Below are 19,460 nucleotides of genomic sequence, written 5' to 3'. Positions count from 1 at the left end.
GCCATAAGGCACTACTAATCCACCGCTCTCAGCAACCTTTTTTTTTTTTTCATTCTATTTTGGTTTTGTTTTTTGATAATATAGAGAGAAACTGAGAGGGGAGGGGTGGCAGAAAGGGAGAAAGACAGACACCTGCAGAGGTTCACTACTCATGACCCGTCCCCCCTGAAGGTGGGTAGGCAAAGGCTTAAACCTGAGTTTTTGCACATGGTAATGTGTGAGCTTCACTGGCCGGATCCCCCAGATTTTCTTCCTTAAAGGAAAAAGTTAATTCACCCTATTCCTTTGAAACTTTGAAACAACGTCTCATTGTCATCGCAACATGATCTAAGTACTGGTTTCTTACCACGGTATGTCTTGCTGTTGCTCCTAAGGCAGACAATACATAAATAACCACTGACTAGCATTTCAGACACTGGATTTAGCAAGAGAGCCGGCCAACTTGCACTCGGCGAGGGCTCGTGAATACCAAGAGGGTAGTTACGACTGTGTGACATGACTTCCAGAGTTCAGAGGAGAGAGAGGGAGGCAGTTTTCTTACCAGCATGTCAGTGGCACTGAGGTAGTGCTTGCTGGCCATGCACTGTTCCAGCTTCTGAGGGACTTGTTTAATGTTCTCAATTTCATCCAGCAGGTTCAGCACATGCTTATGCTCAATGCCTTCAATCCAGAGTTTCCGAAGCTCGTCCCGTTTGCAGTGCAGTAGCATCTTGCAGGACAGCAGGTTCTCTTTCACCTACAATAAAACAGGTTTCCTGGGTCAGTCCAAGGTCTTGTCAGTCTAAACCCATGATTCAGTGAGGATTCGCCCTTGGTAAGACTCTCACAATTCCTGAATTCCACGCTACTTGATTCCCCTGGATGGGTCCGCCTGCAAATTTCTAATTGTGGTTTTGATGCTCACTCATGTGGGTGCCTTGCCACCTCACTGCATCTGCACTCTCTCTCCTGTGAAATTAGAAAACTATTTGAGTCCTACCTTTGAGTGAATTCTATAAAATTAGGCAGTATGTAAGTCACTCTGAAAAAAAAAAAAAGAAGTGTTGCAGTGATATTGCTATTATCTAAGACTGATGTGTGGGGGAGACCTGAGAGGGGGAAGATAACCAGAGGGCTCTGAACTCCAACTCCATTGGGACCCAAAGAGAGAAAAAGTCTTGGATGTAGAAGTAGGTGTCATGTATCACACCCATGTGCCTTTCTTTTTTTTTTTTTTCATTTTTATTTATTTTCCCTTTTGTTGCCCTTATTAACATAGTTGTGGTTATTGATGCCATTGTTGTTGGATAGGACAGAGAAATGGAGACAGAAGGGGAAGACAGAGAGGGGGGGGGAAAGACAGACACCTGTAGAACTGCTTCACCGCCTGTGAAGTGACTCCCCTGCAGGTGGGGAACCGGAGGCTCGAACCAGGATCCTTATGCCAGGCCTTGTGCTTTGCGCCACATGCGCTTAACCCACTGCGCCACCACCGGACTCCCACCCATGTGCCTTTCAAAATCAACTAAATCTATTTAAAAAAAAAAAAAAAAAAAAAACTCTAGTTCTTTTCAAAGTTTGTGCTGTAAAGAAAAATGTAGGTGATGTTCAAGTACCATATGTTTTTGCTTATAATGACAACTACTAATTCTTTTTCACTTAAGTTAGGTTGAGGATTTTCATTTAGTGGCCACTGAAGGGGTATTTTTCATTTCAAACAATTCATTCATATCTGTGATAAACTCTTTTTTTGATGAAAAGTTGCATTAGTATTTTACCACCAGATGAAAAAAAAGATAAGCATCATTTAAAAATTAATGTATTTAAGATAAAGTACAGAAAACAGTGTATATAATTTATCAGGCTTTGTTTTGAATGACTCTTTTCCCCTGATCCTTAAAGATCTTGTGCTATAACTTTTAAAGCCATATAAATAAGAGTGCTAAGCTGTGGACTTAAAAGTAGGTGTGTAAATATTTTTTAATCAGTATTAGTTGGAAAATAAAATATAACAACCACAAAAAATAACAGGTGTATGTGTGACTTGGAAAGGAAGCATAGATGAGACCATGGGGGGGGGGGGGGAATGGGCAAGTATATACATTTTCTACATTAAAATAAATAAATAATAAAAGACTGGCATGAGATCATTTTTCCTATGTAGCTAGTGGATCACTTGGAACTAGATTGACTGAATGATTTTTGCAAACCCAGAGCCTCACACATTCATGATCTCGCTTCTGCTGGAAGACTTTCACACCCAGAGAGAGGGACAGAGAAAAGAAGAGAGAAACGAGCACCACAGTAACTTCCCACCCTCAGCCGTCCAGTGCTAGGTCAGCTCCCATATACTGCTGGGGCTCAGACCCAGGCCCTGTGCAAAGGCACGGCAAGACACACCCCCTACCAGGTACGCGCTCTCTCCAGTCCCAAGGTAAAAATCTATGCAACAGTGCACCTCAAACATACCACTCCTTGAATTTCAACAAATGTATGCACCTGTATTGTCCAAATCTGCATCAATATATACTGAATCTTTCCATCATCCTAGACAGTCTACCATGTCTCTAACAGATAAGTGATACTGAAATCAGAAGGGAGGAGGGAAAAAAAAAAAAGCTATAAATCTGAATTCTTCTTCGATACAATGTGGCCCAGTGGTGCACATACTCCCTGATGTTACATCTCTGCTCATTATGGACTATATTTCAACCTTTCCCTTCTACAAATGTGGAAAATATGAAAATAGAATACTAAGATTAGAAACTTTCTTGAGAAGGCACCTCACCTACAATGTTAGGGCAATACCTAAATCATACTTTAAAGAAAAAACTGTCTGCTGTAACAAGAGGCCTAAACCTTTGGAAAAGAACTAAAATAGGCCTATTAACTATCTAATAAATGGAAGCCCCTCCCCTCCAACTCTTTATCTGCACTATTCCAGCCTTTAGGTTCATAACTGGTCAACAATTTGTTTGGCATTATATGTTAACTCTTTATTCAGCCACCAGGTTCCAGATGCTAACATGATGCCAACAGGACATCCCTGGGCAGACAACCCCACCAATATGTCCTGGAGCCCCGTTTCCCCAGAGCCCTGCCCCACTAGGAAAAGAAAGAGACAGGCTGGGAGTATGGATTGACCTGCCAATGCCCATATTCAGTGGGGAAGCAATTACAGAAGCCAGAACTTCCACTTTCTGCACCCCATAATGCCCCTTGGTCCACACTCCCAGAGGGTTAAAGAATAGGAAAGCTATCAGGGGAGGGGATGGGACAGGGAGTTCTGGTGGTGGGAATTGTGTGGAGTTGTACCCCTCTTATCCTATGGTTTTTGTCAGTGTTTCCTTTAAATAAATAAAAATTTAAAAAATAAAATAAAAGAGGCCTAAGGGGTTCTGCTATCTCTTTTTTAAAGACTTTACTTAATTTTGTATTATCTTTATTAAATATAGACAGCCAGAAATCAAAAGGAGAGGGGAGAGAGAAGGGAAGGCAGGCCTACAGCCCTGCTCGACTAGTCACGAAGCTTTCCCCCAACAGGTGGGGACTGGGGGCTCGAACCCTGGCCCTTGTGCATTGTAACATGTGCACTCAACCGGGCATGCCACCACCAAAAGTTCTGTTAACTTTTAATAAACATAATGGAATGATTCTTTTCTTATTAGTGTTTTAATGCTGATCACACCTACTACTTCTGAGTGTCCTTTCTCCCCCCACCCCCTCCATCCCCTTGCAGGTCCTGATGGAACCGGAGTTCAGAGTCCTCTAGTCATCTTCCCCTAACATTTCTCCCCCTCTGGGAATATGGACCAACATTCTCTATGAAGGGTGCAGAAGGTGGGAGTTCTGGCTCCTGTAACTGCTTCTCTGCTAGACATAGGGATTGGCAAATTAATCCATATTCCCAGCCTGTTTCTATCTTTACCAATCGGGGGAGCTAGGGCTCCGGAGAGGTGAGGTTCCAGATCCCATCTGCTCAGGGAGTTCAGGATGAAATCATAGTAGTATCAACAACTTAGTAGCTATGAATGAGTTTCTGAAAAAAATCCTGGTTGCATTTTGCTGAGTTTTCAGGTGATTTCAATGGAATGATTCTTAACTCTTTTGGGTTTTAGACCCCTTTAGATATTCTAGCCAAGATGATTTTAGTTATCTCTTCTTCTTCTGGCAACCCCACCAGCATCACAGCAATGAAAAAAAATGAGTATAAAAATGAGTATAAAATGAGAGAAAAGAGAAAAAAAAAAAAGTGGCACCAAAACTTTATGAATTGGCAAGATGGATGATGAAAACTAAAGTAGCCTAGAGTGAAGTTTGCTGAAACTAAAAAAGGTGCAGAATGTATGCAGATGAGAGTTTAAACTTTCTATAAGGAAATAAATATCCTAGATCCTTATCAAGTCACACAGACACCTCTTGGTAATTCCTCCCTAAATACTAGCCAAATAGATTTTTTTGATGTAAAACTGACTTAGAAAACTAGATATGGCTGAGGGTAGGGTATGAAGCAGAGCAAAGTGCACCTGTGGGATGGTAAAAGACTCGGCCTCCTAATTGTCTTGTTCTGTGGTTAGGCTCCAGTGACACTCAGGTTGACCTTTAGCCCTAATACAGGAAATACACGGCTTTCTCCTGAAAAGGTGACTGAAAGAAAAGATTCTAGGTATTGAGGTTTCACCCAGGAAATGGCTGGTCCTGCACAACTGTCCCTGCACAAGCCCCACACCATGCGAAACTTCAGTGTCTCCACCTTACATGTAAATAGCTAGCCAAGGGCGACCACAGGGTCAAGGAGAGCCTGTGATACAGACAGATATTATGACATATGCAATCTGGACAGCTAGGCATATATATGATATATGTGATATGGATAAGCATTAGAACAAACAAAAAATGAAATGATGGATTAGAGAGGGAACAAACAATACAGGAAACAGATTTTATTTTTTAATTCTACTTCCTATCTGGAAAAATAAGAGGAGATAATGCCATTAATAAAATAAAAATACAGTGTTACTGAAACAACTCAGTGAAAAACAGGGAAACTAAAAGTATGTGAGGGAAAAAAATCCAAATCAAAAGGTTAAAAGATTTTTTTGACATTTTATTTTTATTTATTTATTTTGTCATTTATATGCATTCTTTACTTTTTATTTCTTTACTGGGGGATTAATGTTTTGCAGTCGATAGTAAATACAATAGCTTGTACATGCATAACAGTTCTCAGTTTTCCACATAACAATACAACCCCCACTAGGTGAAGCAACCCCCCTGAATGTTGGGAGTTGGGGGCTGGAACCTGGATCCTGCCATGGGTCCTTGCACTTAGTACTATGTGCACTTAACCAGGTTCACCACCGCCCAGCCCCTTAAAAGATAATCTTGAAGGACTTTGGAAATAGCACACAAAACTGGCATACTTGAGGCCAAAGAAGCACCAGGATTAATAACTACACACACACACACACACACACACACACACACGCACGCACGCGCGCGCACACACACACACACACACACACACACACACACACACCACCACCACCACCATATGCCAGCCAGCACCTGGTCTTTCTCATGAACATAAATAAATCCTTAAGATAATAGTAGCCCTGAGAAATTTTCACAAGAAAATAATAATAAACAAGATAAACAAAAAGAAAATTGTAAATGAAAGGACTGAATCAAGATGTCTGGAATATACCAGAGGCAGAAAGAAAAATAATCAGGCAGTGAAAATACCAATAAGCTAAAATAAAACTACAAAGAACAAAGATAGAAGTGTTCAATTTGATAAAAGACAGACCAGTAGTTCAAGATGATGGACTGAGAGAAGACCCAAGTGAGAGCACATTATCCTGACATGTAAGAGTTCAAGCAAGGAGTAAAAAAAGACAATCTTAAATATTTCAGAGAGGATTTAAAAAAAAAAAAAAAAAACAAGGACCTACAGAAAGACTTATGATTCAGAATGCACCAGATTTTTCTCAACAGCAACACTGAAAACTACAAGACAAGGGAAAATATCTCTTCAGAATCCTGAGAGAATATCAATCAAGTGTGAGGGTAGAATAAAGGCATTTCAGACACCCAAGCTTTTAAAACATACGCCTTCCATGCACCGTATCTCAGCAAGCTACTGAAGTGTATGTGCCATCAATACGAGAGAAAAACAGGAGAGAAGAAACACAGGGATCAGCAAATAGGAAAACCAAGATAGGAGAAAGGGGCCCAGCTTATCCAATCTCGGACTTCAAGGAAAACAACGAAACTGCACAAGCAGAGACAGTTTGCTTTTTGTTCTGATGTAAATGTTTATATAGCTATAGTAAGAGAAGCACTCTCCTGTTAACTCAAAAGTAAGACACAACCCACATGAGGAAAAAAAGTTGGGATGGGAGGGTTAGGGAAAAAAGTAAGAGAGGAAGCAAACCTCATCTTCCACAGGTTTGGAAGTGTACGCAGACTACCTAAAATGGAAACATGAAGAACAAAATCATGTATTATTTCAAAATGCAGAAACAGAAATGTCTGAGGAGTCACTAAAAGAATAAAAGCTGGTGTCTCTTAAGAGGTGGCATTGGGACTGAGGTAGGATGACATAAGAACATTTGTGGTTCTCATTAGCTCTTAAAACCTCTCTCAAGGACATTCCTTGATCCTCTCAGAATTGCAGGTCTCTTGAGTTTAGTACTAGGGAGATGGCTCAGAGGTAGAATGCTTGCCTTGCACGTGAGACTCTGAGGTCAATCCCTAAGCACCATGTGACAGCAACAAAGACAAAACAAATAACGATTCCACTGATGGCAGAACAGGACTTTGCTCTATTTCACTCATTTAAAAAAAAAAAAAAAAGGAAATGAAATGAAAATTTAAGGGGGAAAGAAGAACTCTTAGACATACCATTTTAAATCTTGGTTTAAATCTTTCAGAATTTGATTCCTGCTATTCTACTCATATCACCTTGGATGTCTAATTCTCATCTTTTTTCCTCCGTGTGTAATGGTTACTATGGAAACAGTTAGAAATGAATTTTATGTCATACCACACCCAACTAGGCTCTTTATCTTGAGCAGGGAATAAACGTAAAGTGTCAGTGAAGCTTGGCAAACTCTCTTCTGAGTGGAAAAAAAAAAAACAAGCAAAAAAAAGATGGTATTTCACACTAGGTAGGACATAATGCAATGCAAACAGCTACTTCTTATTTGCTTGCCACATTGAAGAAAAAGAAAATGGTATAACTGGCTGGGGGTTTGGAGGAGGGGTGGCACAGCACAGAGGAAAGACTCAGGTGATTTGGAAAACAAACATCAAAAAAAAAAAATCACTCCCTAAACTGAGTTAGTCAATGGGTAGACCTAAGAAGCTATAGAAATTTTTAATACTATAACTGCCCTAAGGCTTGAGCTTTTGGTTAGAAAGTCACAGGTATGAAGAGAGATTACTTCTGAACTTGTTGGGATGGGGAAGAATGCTAGCCAACAATGAAAGTGGAGGAAGGTGGGATCTCGACGCATGATGCTGAGTTAAAGAAGCCAGGTGCACAGGAGTAGATGCTGAAGTTCCAGAGCAGGTTAAGACGGACACTGCTACATGATGAGAGAGAATTTGTTAACAAGGGAGAGGAGAAATAGGACTGAGTCCAACAATCAATAAGAACGCCTATCTGTGGGGAAGGGACCAAACTACGCCTAAGCATCCATTCTTCCAATGTGTGTTCTGGTTTGATAAATGTGCCACTTTAACTCCATTTAGTTTAACTCATCAAAACACCTAAGACTGGAAAATTATGTTACTCTGTTTCTTCCTTAAATAAATCCACAAAGAGTTCAGCCATTCAGATCATGACAACAAAAACCAAAGTACAGAAACCCTTCCTCAAACACTGGTTTCTTTAGTTTCCTTAGAATTTCAGGGATTTCACAGTTGCTCCTACTCACCTGTCTGGGAAGAGCGAAAGTTTCAATTTCACCATAGGACGACTACAATCCAATTAGTGACTAACAGGAAAAAAAAAACAGTATACAGAACACTCATCCCAAGAAGTTACTGTGAAAAGAAATGTGAGATAGAGTGTGCAGAGAAAGGATGTGAGGGCGATCTGGCTGTGACATCTGTCACGCCATTGATCGCCAGGGTTGATCCGGCTGATCTGGCTGACTAGGAGGGGTGTCCCCTTCCTCCCTCATCGCTCCTTGTGTGTCCTACCCTAAGCTGCACGCTCAGTCAAAGAGGACGGCCTTCCCTGAACAGAGTGCAGTGAAATAAAGACTTTTGTAACACTGCCTGGAGAAAGAGGAGGAAAACTCACCTCACGAGGGTCTCTAAATAATATCAGGACAGCATTTGGAGAAAACAAACAAAGATAAACATAAGAGAGACTGATGGAGAGGCCAGAACAGTTCACCTGGTAAACCATTTTGTGGCTATTATTGTTGTTGCTGTTGGATAGGACAGAAAGAAATGGAGAGAGGAGGGGGAGATGAAGAGGAGGAAAGAAAGAGAGACACCTGCAGACCTGCTTCACTGCCTGTGAAACGACTCCCCTGCAGGTGGAGTGCTGGGGGCTTGAACCGGGATCCTTATGCTGGTCCTTGAGCTTTGTGCCACCTGCGCTTAACCTGCTGTGCTACAGCTTGACCTCTGGGCCTCACACTTTCTATCATAGATTAGATTAGATTAGATTAGATTAGATTAGATTAGATTAGATTAGATTAATAGATAGATAGATAGATAGATAGATAGATAGATAGACAGACAGACATTAAAGAAGCACGGTGTCATTTCACACACAACACATATTTCAGATATTCAGCTCACAAGCACACACACACAGAGAAGGAGAGTTACAGAGAGAGATAATTTTAAAATTCAGCCAAGCAGCAGTAGAATCACACATGCACATACACACACACAAAAAAGAAGGTGATGGACACAGGCAGGACAGGTGACCATAACTCTGAAATCACAAATTCAGAAACACAGCTGGGAGGGTGGGGACACAGAACTCTGGTGGTGGATGTGGGGTAAAACTATACAGTGCAATCTTACAATCTTGTAACCCACTATTAATCACAAATAAAATATGAACAAGAAAAAAAAAGGTGCTGTGTTTGGATAAAGTAAAGGGAAGATGTCTTTAAATGGGCATATTACCTGTAACAAAAAAACAACAAATGTGCAAACACCACCTCACTGAAATTAGACAATAACAAGGGCAACAACAAGAACAACAAAATGGGGGAAAATGGCCTCCAGGAGCAGTGGGTCCATAGTGCAGGCACCGAGGCCCAGCGATAACCCTGGAGGCAATAAATAAATAAATAAATTTGCTTATTTCTGCTCAGAAGACCTTTATTTATACAAACATGTTGACCCTCAAACTTTTATTCCTCGTGCCTTTGTTCCTTTTTCTTCCTTTCATTTTATTTTATTTTATTTTATTTTATTTTATAGCACAGTGAGAAACTGAGAAGGGAGAGGAGGCAGAGAAAGATAGGCACCTGCAGACTTACTTCACTGTTCATGAAGCATCCCCTCCCCCAACAGGTAGGCGTGGGGGTGCTCAAACTCAGGTCCTTGCATACGGTAATGTTTTGCTCAACCTGTGAGCCACAGCCCACCCTCACCCACCCCCTTTTCTTATACTCTCATGCTGAGAGGTCCCACTCACTAGTCCTTTCTAAATGTAATAGCTGAATATTGAGTGCAGGGTCTAAAAACAGTATACAAGTTGACACAGTTCAACTTAATAGCTCGTGGCTGTTGTGACCAAATTAATGCGCTTCAGCCTACTGCCTAGATCTGAAATGACACTATCCCACCATGCCTACTGCTTAGCATGCCCATTTCTAGACTATTTTCTCTTCTCATATAAGCAGCTACAATCATCCAGCTTATATCTGGCCTGCAAATAGCTTAACTGCCAAAAAAAAAAAAGCATTGTTCTACTGTAGCTTTTTTTTTTTTTAACATTAATTAAGGTCATTCTTCATTCCTAATTCTACCTTTCAAGCTATACGTACTTTCACATAAAAGGCAGAAAATTATTTTAGTTAAATGTTAAGTTATGAATATCTGACTGATGAATGTTTAAGTCCTAACAACTTTACTTGAATAATCATGCAGAGTTATTTTCAATTACAGACAAGAAAAATGAATTGCAGGTTCAATCTGACACCAACCAGACAGCAAGAATAGGGTGGAAGGTAAAGTGTACACACACATCAGAGACAAGAATCTCTATTTTCTCTTCAGTCTGCCTACTCCAGAGTAAGCATTAGACATACAACTTCCAATCTTTAAAGAAGTATGATGACATCTCATACAAGGAGATATTCCAATTTAGGGATCAGCAAGGATCATTCATTCACAGGGTCCAATTTCTCAGCCTGTAACTACTCACATTCGCCATCTCTTTTGGTGTCCAATACAGGATTTGTCCCCAAGTACTTTGTTTATCATCCCCATTACTTAATCTGATCCAGCATCTGTGCAATCTTATTTGCAGTTTTTAAGCTATATATATATATTTTTTTTAAAGATCCAAATGGACTTGATTAATGTAATAAAGTTAGGACCATCTGGGAAGAGAGTCAAATCCATCTGTCAGTTCACATTATCCCCAAGGATATAGATTCTATCAACACAGCATAAATCCAGATCTAAAACAAGCATCACAATAGCAAGTCTAAACAGTTCGCTGCTGATCTCAAGTTTCAAAAGGTAAACATACAGAAATAATGAGCATCTCCTGTCTTGGCCCCCACTGAAATCCACTCAGTTCTCAGTAGAACAGTCAAAGTGGTACTTCTAAGTTGTTTGTATGTGCACATCATGTCAGCATGAAGTCCGAGTCCTTACACTGACCAGGTCCATTGGTGAACAGGCCTGCTCTGTCTTACCCAGGGGCTTTGTCATTGCTCTCCCACTTCCTAATCTGCCATGGCTTTCTGGTCTCCCTAAGTATTTCCTGCAAATTCCAGCCATATTTCTGTTTTTTTCAGAGGACCATTACCTGACTCTTCCTCACTCCTGCAGGTGGTAGCTCAATTTGTAACCTGAGTGAGCCTATCCTGGTCAATGTCCTTACAGCAGCAGTCCCCATGGTCTGCAAAGTAGTAAAACTGGTAGAGCACTAGATTACATGGATGAGGTCCTGAGTTCAATCCCCAGCAGTGCATGTACCAGAGAGATGCTCTGGTTCTCTCTAAGTAATTAAAATAATTTAGATTAAATTAAATAGTTCTCCCTTGTTATAGCGGGGGGCAGGAGGAGTGGGCACACACGCTCTCCCCCCTTTTTTTATTTGCCTCCAAGGTTATCACTAGGGCTCAGTGCCTGTACTACAAATCCACTGCTCCTGGCAGCCATTTTTTTTCTTTTTTAATTGACTAGGACAGAGAAAAAAATGAGAGAGGAGTGGGGAGAGAAAAAGATAGACACCTGCAGACCTGCTTCACTGCTTATGAAGCGACTCCCCTACAGGTGGGGAGCCAAGGCTAGAACCGGGAGCCTTGAGTGGGTCCTTGTGCTTCATACAAAGTACACATAACACAGTTTGCCACCATCCAGGCCCCCAGCACAGCTCTTCTTACCATCTATTCTGCTTACCTGCTAACTTATAGTCTATCTTCCTTGACTAGAATGTAACACTATAAACACGGAAATCTGTTATCAATTTGATTCACTTCTCTATCCCAGAGCCCAGAATACTATTCAGACCACGCAATGTGCAGTTGTTAAATTACTGCTGTTAAATAGCACCTATTTCGTTTTCTATCTCCTCTTATTAGCATCTGAGAGGAGCTCTATGAGGGTAGGAACTAGCAGTAACCACTGGTACACCCACACACACACACACACACACACACACACACACACACATACACACACACACAAATTTTTGGAATTTGTCGCTTTAATAGGTCTCATTTATTTTTTTTTCTTTTTAACAAAGGGTTAATGGTTTACAGTGTAGTTATTGACACATGGGCACAATTTCTCATCTCCCCACAATAGGTATCTGTAAGACATTCTCACCCTCAACTTAAGTCCTTTTTCACGCTCATGCACCAGGACCCCAAAGTTCCCAGAGTCCTTTGCTCTGATGCCACACACTTTGTGTTTTTCCTTTCTGTCCTTGTTTCTCAAGTTCCACCTACAAGTGAGATCATCTGGTATTCATTCTCAAATTTTTAAAGAGAACTTGGGGGTGGGCAGTGGTGGTGTGGTTAGAACATTGGACTTAAAATTAAAAGCACGGTGTCCTAGGTTTGATCACTAGCATTGCATGTGCCAGAGTGATGCTGTGGCTCTCTGGCTTTCTCTCTCTCTCTCTCTCATAAATAAATGACCTCTTTTTTTAATTAAAAGAGAACCAGTAACAATCATAAGGCTTCCACGTAGCAAATATTTGTGGAATGAATCATCATTATTCTTCTGGCAGAGAGCAGAAGGAATATTACACCTCAGAGCAACATAGTCTCAAATTCTTGCTTGGCTCTCAAATAATGTAACTGAGTGTGTACTGAGTCACCTCCATCTTTAACTTAAGATATATATGCATACTTATATGCTGTAGTTAGTCCAAAGTGCAATTAAAAATCAAAAATGAGGAATGATTAAGTGAAAAAAACATCAGTGTTTCCTTGGTGATAAGAAAAAAGACTTTCATGCTACAAAATTGTCAAATTATACAATGAAACAAATTCACTTTCATTTCCCCCCAATGTTGTTTTTTTTCTCCCATTTATCAATTATTAAAGGACTTTAAAAAAAAAAAAGGCTTTAGTCTTTTCTTTCTTGTCCCAGTATTATAACAAATTCACAACACAGAATTATGTGACATTTACTTTCTTGACAACTGTCTGGTAAAATAAACATAAAGTTCTTTTTTTCTTGTTGTTTTCCTTTCTTTTATTTTTTTTTCCCCATCAGAACTCCAGCATACTTAAAAATGAGGATAGAGAAAAGAAGTACCTACTAAAACGGATGTGAAATAATCAAAATTAGACTCTCTTTTTTTTCAATGCCAGCAGACACTCTTTGTTTGAATGAAGATGCTATCAACTCAGAGTGATAGGAAGTCATGGCAGAGACCATTGCGATGCCTTCCCTTGGGATTAGGGCAAAGTCCTTTCAGTCAAGCAAATTAATCAGAAAATACAAATATCAAAAGGTCCTTCACCCGTCCTGTGATTACCCAAAGCCAAGTCAGAAGGTCAGCAGCTCTATATATTCATTTTCTGACCCTTCTTAAGCTGAGTATATTGGGTCAAAATGGACTACAGTTTACGTTAAATCTACAGCAACTGATCTATTGCTTTACCCACTTTCACAGATAAATCCATAGGATGAACTCGCCACTTGGAAAGGCCAAGAATTACAACCTCCCCTTTGAAAATGCCCAGTTAATTTTAAAATGTAAAGAGGTCAGCACATGGCTTCAAAGAAGGTTAAAAGCTTACTGACCCTGGAACTGTTATTCTTAAGAGGCTGAACCTGACAACAGCAGCATTTTCAGAAGAATAATTTATATTTGTGTTTAAAAAAAAAAGTCATGATATAAGGTCTGAGAAGACAGTGAAGAAAATACATGAGAATTCCATAGCATAGGTATTACTGGGCAGGTCCCAGCTCCCAACTATTCCACTATTGCAGAATATTTCCTTCTTACTTTCTTGCTTTTTTTTTTTTTTACCACCAAGGTTATCACTGAGGCTCATTGTCTGCACAACAGCTCCACTGCTCCTGGCAGCCATTTTTTTTCTTTCTTTTTATATTTAGTAGAACAGAGGGAAGTTGAGACAGGGAGAGACTGACAGAAAGCTACCTTCAACCTGCTCCACTTGTTGTGAAGCTTCCTTTCCACCCCATAGGTGAGGACCTGGGGCTCAAGCCTGGACCCTCACATATGGCAACTTGTGCTTTAAAAGTTTCGCCACCATGTGCCAGGGCAGTGCATTTCAAAGGGCCTGTTCCATCCTCAACCCACAGAAATGCTAGAGAGGCAGCTTGCTGGGTGTAAAGGAGCACCAACCATAAGACTCTGAACCTCTCACTTCAACATCAAATAAGAATAAAGCATCAACTCCCTTTAATGCTTGCTAACTCTGTGTTCTTCAAAAGATTAGGAAGGGGGAAAGGATTTGCAGAGAATTACTGCTTTAAAAAAAAAAAAAAAAAGCCTGAAAGCCAGCAGCAAGGACATGAGTATCAGAGACACCAGAGTTCAAGTTCTAATTTAAATTGATTGAATGAGGAACAGGCATCGTTATGCCAGGCAAGGAATCAGCATTCTGTAAGTGCTGGCAATTAATGTTATTTATCAGAATCATACTGAAAGATCTTAAAGGACTAACCCTCAAAACAACAGGGACAAGAACCACGTAACTATATGTGTTCATACTTAACCTTATCTGATCAATTCATCTTGTAGCCAAACATAAAAATAATAGTTTACCTTAGATACTACAGACATGGTATCAAGTAGCTAAGAGCTTTCCAAGGACCCACCCCAAAAAGCAATGGGGAGTCAGAAAGTTGGGTCACCAGGAGAGATTCTGCCTTGCCATATTTACAACCCAGGTTCAAACCCGGACACCACCTGAGAGTACCACAGGACCAGAGGAAGTTGCAGCATTGTGAGCTCTTTCTTCATCCCTTATTTGTATTAAGATATATATATAAAGGGGGAGTCGGGTGGTAGCACAGTGGGTTAAGCGTAGGTAGCACAAAGCACAAGGACCGGTGTAAGGATCGCAGTTCAAGCCCCTGGCTCCCCACCTGCAGGGGAGTCGCTTCACAGGTGGTGAAGCAAATCTGCAGGTGTCTATCTTACTCTCCCCCTCTACCTTCCCCTCCTCTCTCCAATTCTCTCTGTCCTATCCAACAACAATAACTACAACAATAAAACAACAAGGACAGGGAGTCGGGCGGTGGCGCAGCAGGTTAAGCGCATGTGGTGCAAAGCACAAGGACCGGCATAAGAATCCCGGTTCGAGCCCCCGGCTCCCCACCTGCACGGGAGTCGCTTCACAAGGGAAGCAGGTCTGCAGGTGTGTCTGTTTCTCTCCCCTCTCTGTCTTCCCCTCCTCTCTCCATTTCTCTCTGTCCTATCCAACAACAACGACATCAATAACCACAACAATGTTAAACAACAAGGGCAACAAAATGGAAAATAAATAAATATTTTAAAAAAGGACAACAAAAGGGAATAAATAAATAAATAATAAAAATTAAAACATTAAAAAAAAAAGTCATCCTGGAAACGGTGTAATTTCACATGCTTGAGGCCCTGACTCCACAGAAAAGAAATACATAAAAATGAGGACAGAATAGGTAAGAAAAGGGAGGGAAGAACTGAGAGACAAAGGTGAAAGAAAAAAAAAAACTCTAAAATAAGAAAGTTATGGAGAAAAAAAAAGAGTTATGAAGTAGAAAGTAATACTTGCTTGTCACTACTGACTAAAGAATGGAATTTAAAAATTTGAGTTCTCTTAAATATTTCATTCACACATTGAAATAATTTATAAGTTAGATTTCCTCCACAGAAAATTACCAGAAATGTATAATCTCTGCAGAGAGATCACAGCCAATTTCAAATAAGGTGACATATGCAAATATGCAAAAACAAAATTTCAAAAGGCAACAAAAGAAAAGTTTCAACTGCTGCAGCAGTACACACACACACACACACACCCCCACACACACACACACAGAGTGATGTAAGCACATAAAGTTGACTTAGTGCATGGTCATAAGAGCCTCTGCTCAGAAGAAGCCCTTGAGTCTCTACTCAGGAAAGATGTTTTTAACCCAGAAGGAGAAAGACAAACACTGGGCAACCTCACTCATAGGAAGAATACAATTAAGGGAAAGAAACCAAAGTAAAACTTAGATTAGCTGTGATCTATTCTAACAGAGCCAATGATTCTAAAAGGGGCAAGTGATGAGGCTGAGTGGTGGCGCACCTGGTTGAGTGCACATTACAATGCACGAGGACCCAGGTTCAAGTCCCTGTTCCCCATCTGCAGGGGGAAAGCTTTGCAAATGGTAAAGCAGTGCTACAGGTGTCTCTCTGTCTCTCCTTGTCTATGACCTGCTTCCCTCTTGATGTCTGGCTGTCTCTATCCAATAAATAAATAAATAATTTTTTTTGAAAAAGCCTACATGGCAAGAAAAAAGATTCAAAAATAAAGGGAGGACATGTGACAGGGGATTGGGAAGGATTTTCGGACCCAGTGCGTGATGATGGAGAAAGACGTCAGTTGGTGGTAGGTGTGGTGTACAGAAACTCATCATGGAGAGGTAAGAAACTATACTCAAGTGTCTCAAAAATCATTATTCTTCCTGCTTCCACCCCCACCCCTCAAAAACATAAAGAAAATTTTAAAGATTATTTCACGGGGCCAGATCATGGTATACCTGGTTGAGCTCACATGTTACAATGTGCAAGGACCCATGTTCGAGCCCCCAGCAGGGGGAAAGCTTCACAAGTGGTGAGGCAGTGCTGCAGGTCTCTCTCTCTCTCTCTCTCTCTCTCTGTCTCTCTCTCTCTTGATTCCTGGCTATCTCTATCCAATAAATAAAGGTAATAAAAATAAATTTTAAAAAAGATTATTTCATGAGAGAGAGAAAGGCCAGAGCACCACTCTGGCCTTTGTAATGTCAGGAAGGGAACCAGACCTTCAGGCATGCAAATCTTTTGTTCAACCCACCGAATCATTTCCTGGAGTTACAAGGCCCTACAGTCATAAATTGCTCTCTTCTTTGGCTTGGATTCCTTTTAGTTTTCCTCAAGGTGAGGCTATCTCCTCTCTACAGTGAGAGTTAGTGACAGGAAGCCATTAACTAAGAACCAGGAGGGCAGATACAGGTCCAGGAAGCCCCCTGGGGTTCTCTCTAGCCAGGCTTTGCAGACACCTACAAAACTCCTGAGTAGTCTCTATGATGCGTGTGCTAAAACTAGTAGCCACCACCAGGGCACCTCTCCAAGCAACAAGTACCTGCACTTGGAGGATCCACCACCACCAGACAAGAGGCTTACCTGCTTTATTTTATTCCGGGAGTTGGTGATGCGCTCTGTGATGCTCTGGTACATGCGAATGGCCGTCGTCAGTTCTGTATAGTGCTGCACAATCAGCTCATCGAGGTCACGGTCACACTTCTCATAGGCTTCCTCAAGGCGACCCTTCTCATTTTCTCTGTCTTCAACATCATCACTGGTAGACAGAGTCCTGGGAAAGATAGAAGACACAGGTCAAGCTGAGTCATAACGAAAAGCGAAAGTGTCTAAGGTGAGTAACTTGATATTGCAAGCAGAGTCATCCTGCTAACTAGGAAGAGAACTAAGTTACTAACAAAAAAAAGTGCAAAACTGCCTTCATAGTGAATTCTACACGAGTAGCCCAGCTAAGTGGATTGGATGATTGCCTATGTAAGAAGCCATTCCTTTCTCTTTTTCGTGGGATGGGGATCAATTTTAATCAGATAATAAGCCTATATAAATTTTGCAAGAGTCTGGGCAGGTCTTAACTTGTCTATGTGATTCCAGGTCATGCCAAACAGTCCCATTCGCATCACCAGTAACTATTCTGGCAACAACACCAAGGGCTTCTAGGAATAGTGTTGTTGCAAGTAGGTTAAAAAGAAAGAGGGGGGCAAGACAAACAAATTTCTTTTCCTGACATTGGTTATTGTTCTACAAAGCTGAGATATTCAAATACTTGAGTTCTTTTGCAACAATTAATCAGAAAGCCAACAGAAGGGCAAAATAATGGCATTGGGTCACTGGACTACCAAGCCAACCAGCCCTGTGGCTGACTTAGCTCATGGCTTTTTGCAACAAGAAATAACAAACACCCACTGTTTAAGTTCCTTTCCATGGGGTCTGCTTTTATATCTAACTGAAAGCATACTAACTGGTTTAAAAAAAAAAATTCACTCATACACTGAGGACCCAACTTCCTTATAGCTCATTTGAACAACCCGAATTGGAAAGAGCCCCAAGTGGCCTGGGAGTAAGTTTGTATTAATTTTAAAAATCGGTCAAAACAGCAACAACGTACCCTAGACAACAAGACAAGACACTGAATTTGCTATTCTTCCAACAGTACTAACAAGATTGATAGGAATCAACAATAACCAGAGAATGAGATACACTTATTAAAAATCTTTCAATAATGTAGCTTGATACATGGGCCCCAGATCTTTGTTTCTTCTATTATCTTTCTTGGGTAATTTTTTTTTTTTAATTTAGTGTTATAATCAGTAACAAAGAAACCTTTTCCTCTTATCTGCTGGCTGCGGTAATTTAGAGTTTCATTAAATTCCCTCAGATTTGTCAGCTTATACATCCAGCCCAGTTTATTTCATTTATCTTTTTTAATTTGAGGAGGGGGTATTTTAGATTCTCCATGATGGATGCAATCAATTACCAGTCCATCATTAGAACTGCTTTCAGAGGCAGTCTGCCCGCAAATCAATCATAAATACGCTTCCAGATATTTGCAAGCAAAATACTGTAAAACAGTCTTTTCCAAACTGTCATTTGAAGCAAAAGATCTTCATTCATGAGCGACATAATATATAAAAGTTCCTTTTTCAATTTTGAGAGAGATTCAGCAAGCCAGTCTTGGACTTCAATTGAGCTTCTAAGAAGAATTCTGTAAACGTGTTAAAGACAGAAGGATCTGGAGCTAGCATGAAATTGAAAAGGGAGTGTGGGCTGTGGCAAAAGAGGCACGGAACTGTAATGAAGGAAAAGGCGAGGTCTCTAAGAGCTATGGGGCTCATTCAGGAAAGCTGTTCCAGGAACTACTCAAAGAAAGGCTTTTAAGACCTTTCCCAAGGGCCGGGTGGTGGTGCATCCAGTTAAGTGTACACATTATAGTCCACAAGGACCCAGGTTCAAGACCTCAGTCCCCACTTTCAAGGGGGAAGATGCACAAACAGTGAAGCAGTGCTTCAGGGGACTGACTATCTCTCTGTCTCTCTCTCTCTCTTTTCTTTTTTTTTAATTATTTTAATTTATTTATTGGATAGAGACATCCAGAAATTGAGAGAGAAGGGAGAGTTAGAGAGGGAGAGAGATAGACACCTGCAGCCCTGCTTCACCACTTGCAAAGCTTTCCCTCTGCAGGTGGGGACTGGGGGCTTGAACCCAGGTCCTTGCACATACAACATGTGCACTCAATCAGGTGCACCACCACCCGATATCTCTCTCACTCTCTCTCCCTCCCTAATGCCTCCCTCCCTCCTTCACCTCTCTATCTTCGCATTTCTCTGCAATTTCTCTGTCTCTATCCAAAATAAATAAATATATATTTTTTCAAATCTTAAAAAAAAAAAAAACCTTTACTATGTGAGGTCCTATATCCACCTCTGCCAATCTGTGATCCTAAAGTAGACAACCACCAAACTTTCTTTGTTCTTGAATTTTTTACTATGTACTTTGCATCAAATTTATTCATTTA

The 19,460-nt window shown here is 40.7% G+C and overlaps 1 protein-coding gene across 1 annotated transcript in view; it reads right to left on the bottom strand.

The window, feature by feature from the left end:
- The window catches only part of EXOC4 (exocyst complex component 4), a 915,110-nt gene that overhangs the window by 861,459 nt on the left and 34,191 nt on the right, over positions 1–19,460 (bottom strand). The window contains exons 2-3 of the mRNA XM_060196593.1: positions 17,033–17,222; positions 542–736 (exon numbers count right to left, since the gene is read on the bottom strand). Coding sequence (XP_060052576.1) covers positions 542–736; positions 17,033–17,222 — 385 coding nt within the window. The remainder of the gene's footprint in view (positions 1–541; positions 737–17,032; positions 17,223–19,460) is intronic.

The sequence above is a fragment of the Erinaceus europaeus genome, chromosome 8 (assembly GCF_950295315.1).
Source record: "Erinaceus europaeus chromosome 8, mEriEur2.1, whole genome shotgun sequence".
Lineage (NCBI taxonomy): Eukaryota > Metazoa > Chordata > Mammalia > Eulipotyphla > Erinaceidae > Erinaceus > Erinaceus europaeus.
This window is presented reverse-complemented; position numbering and strand designations above follow the sequence as displayed.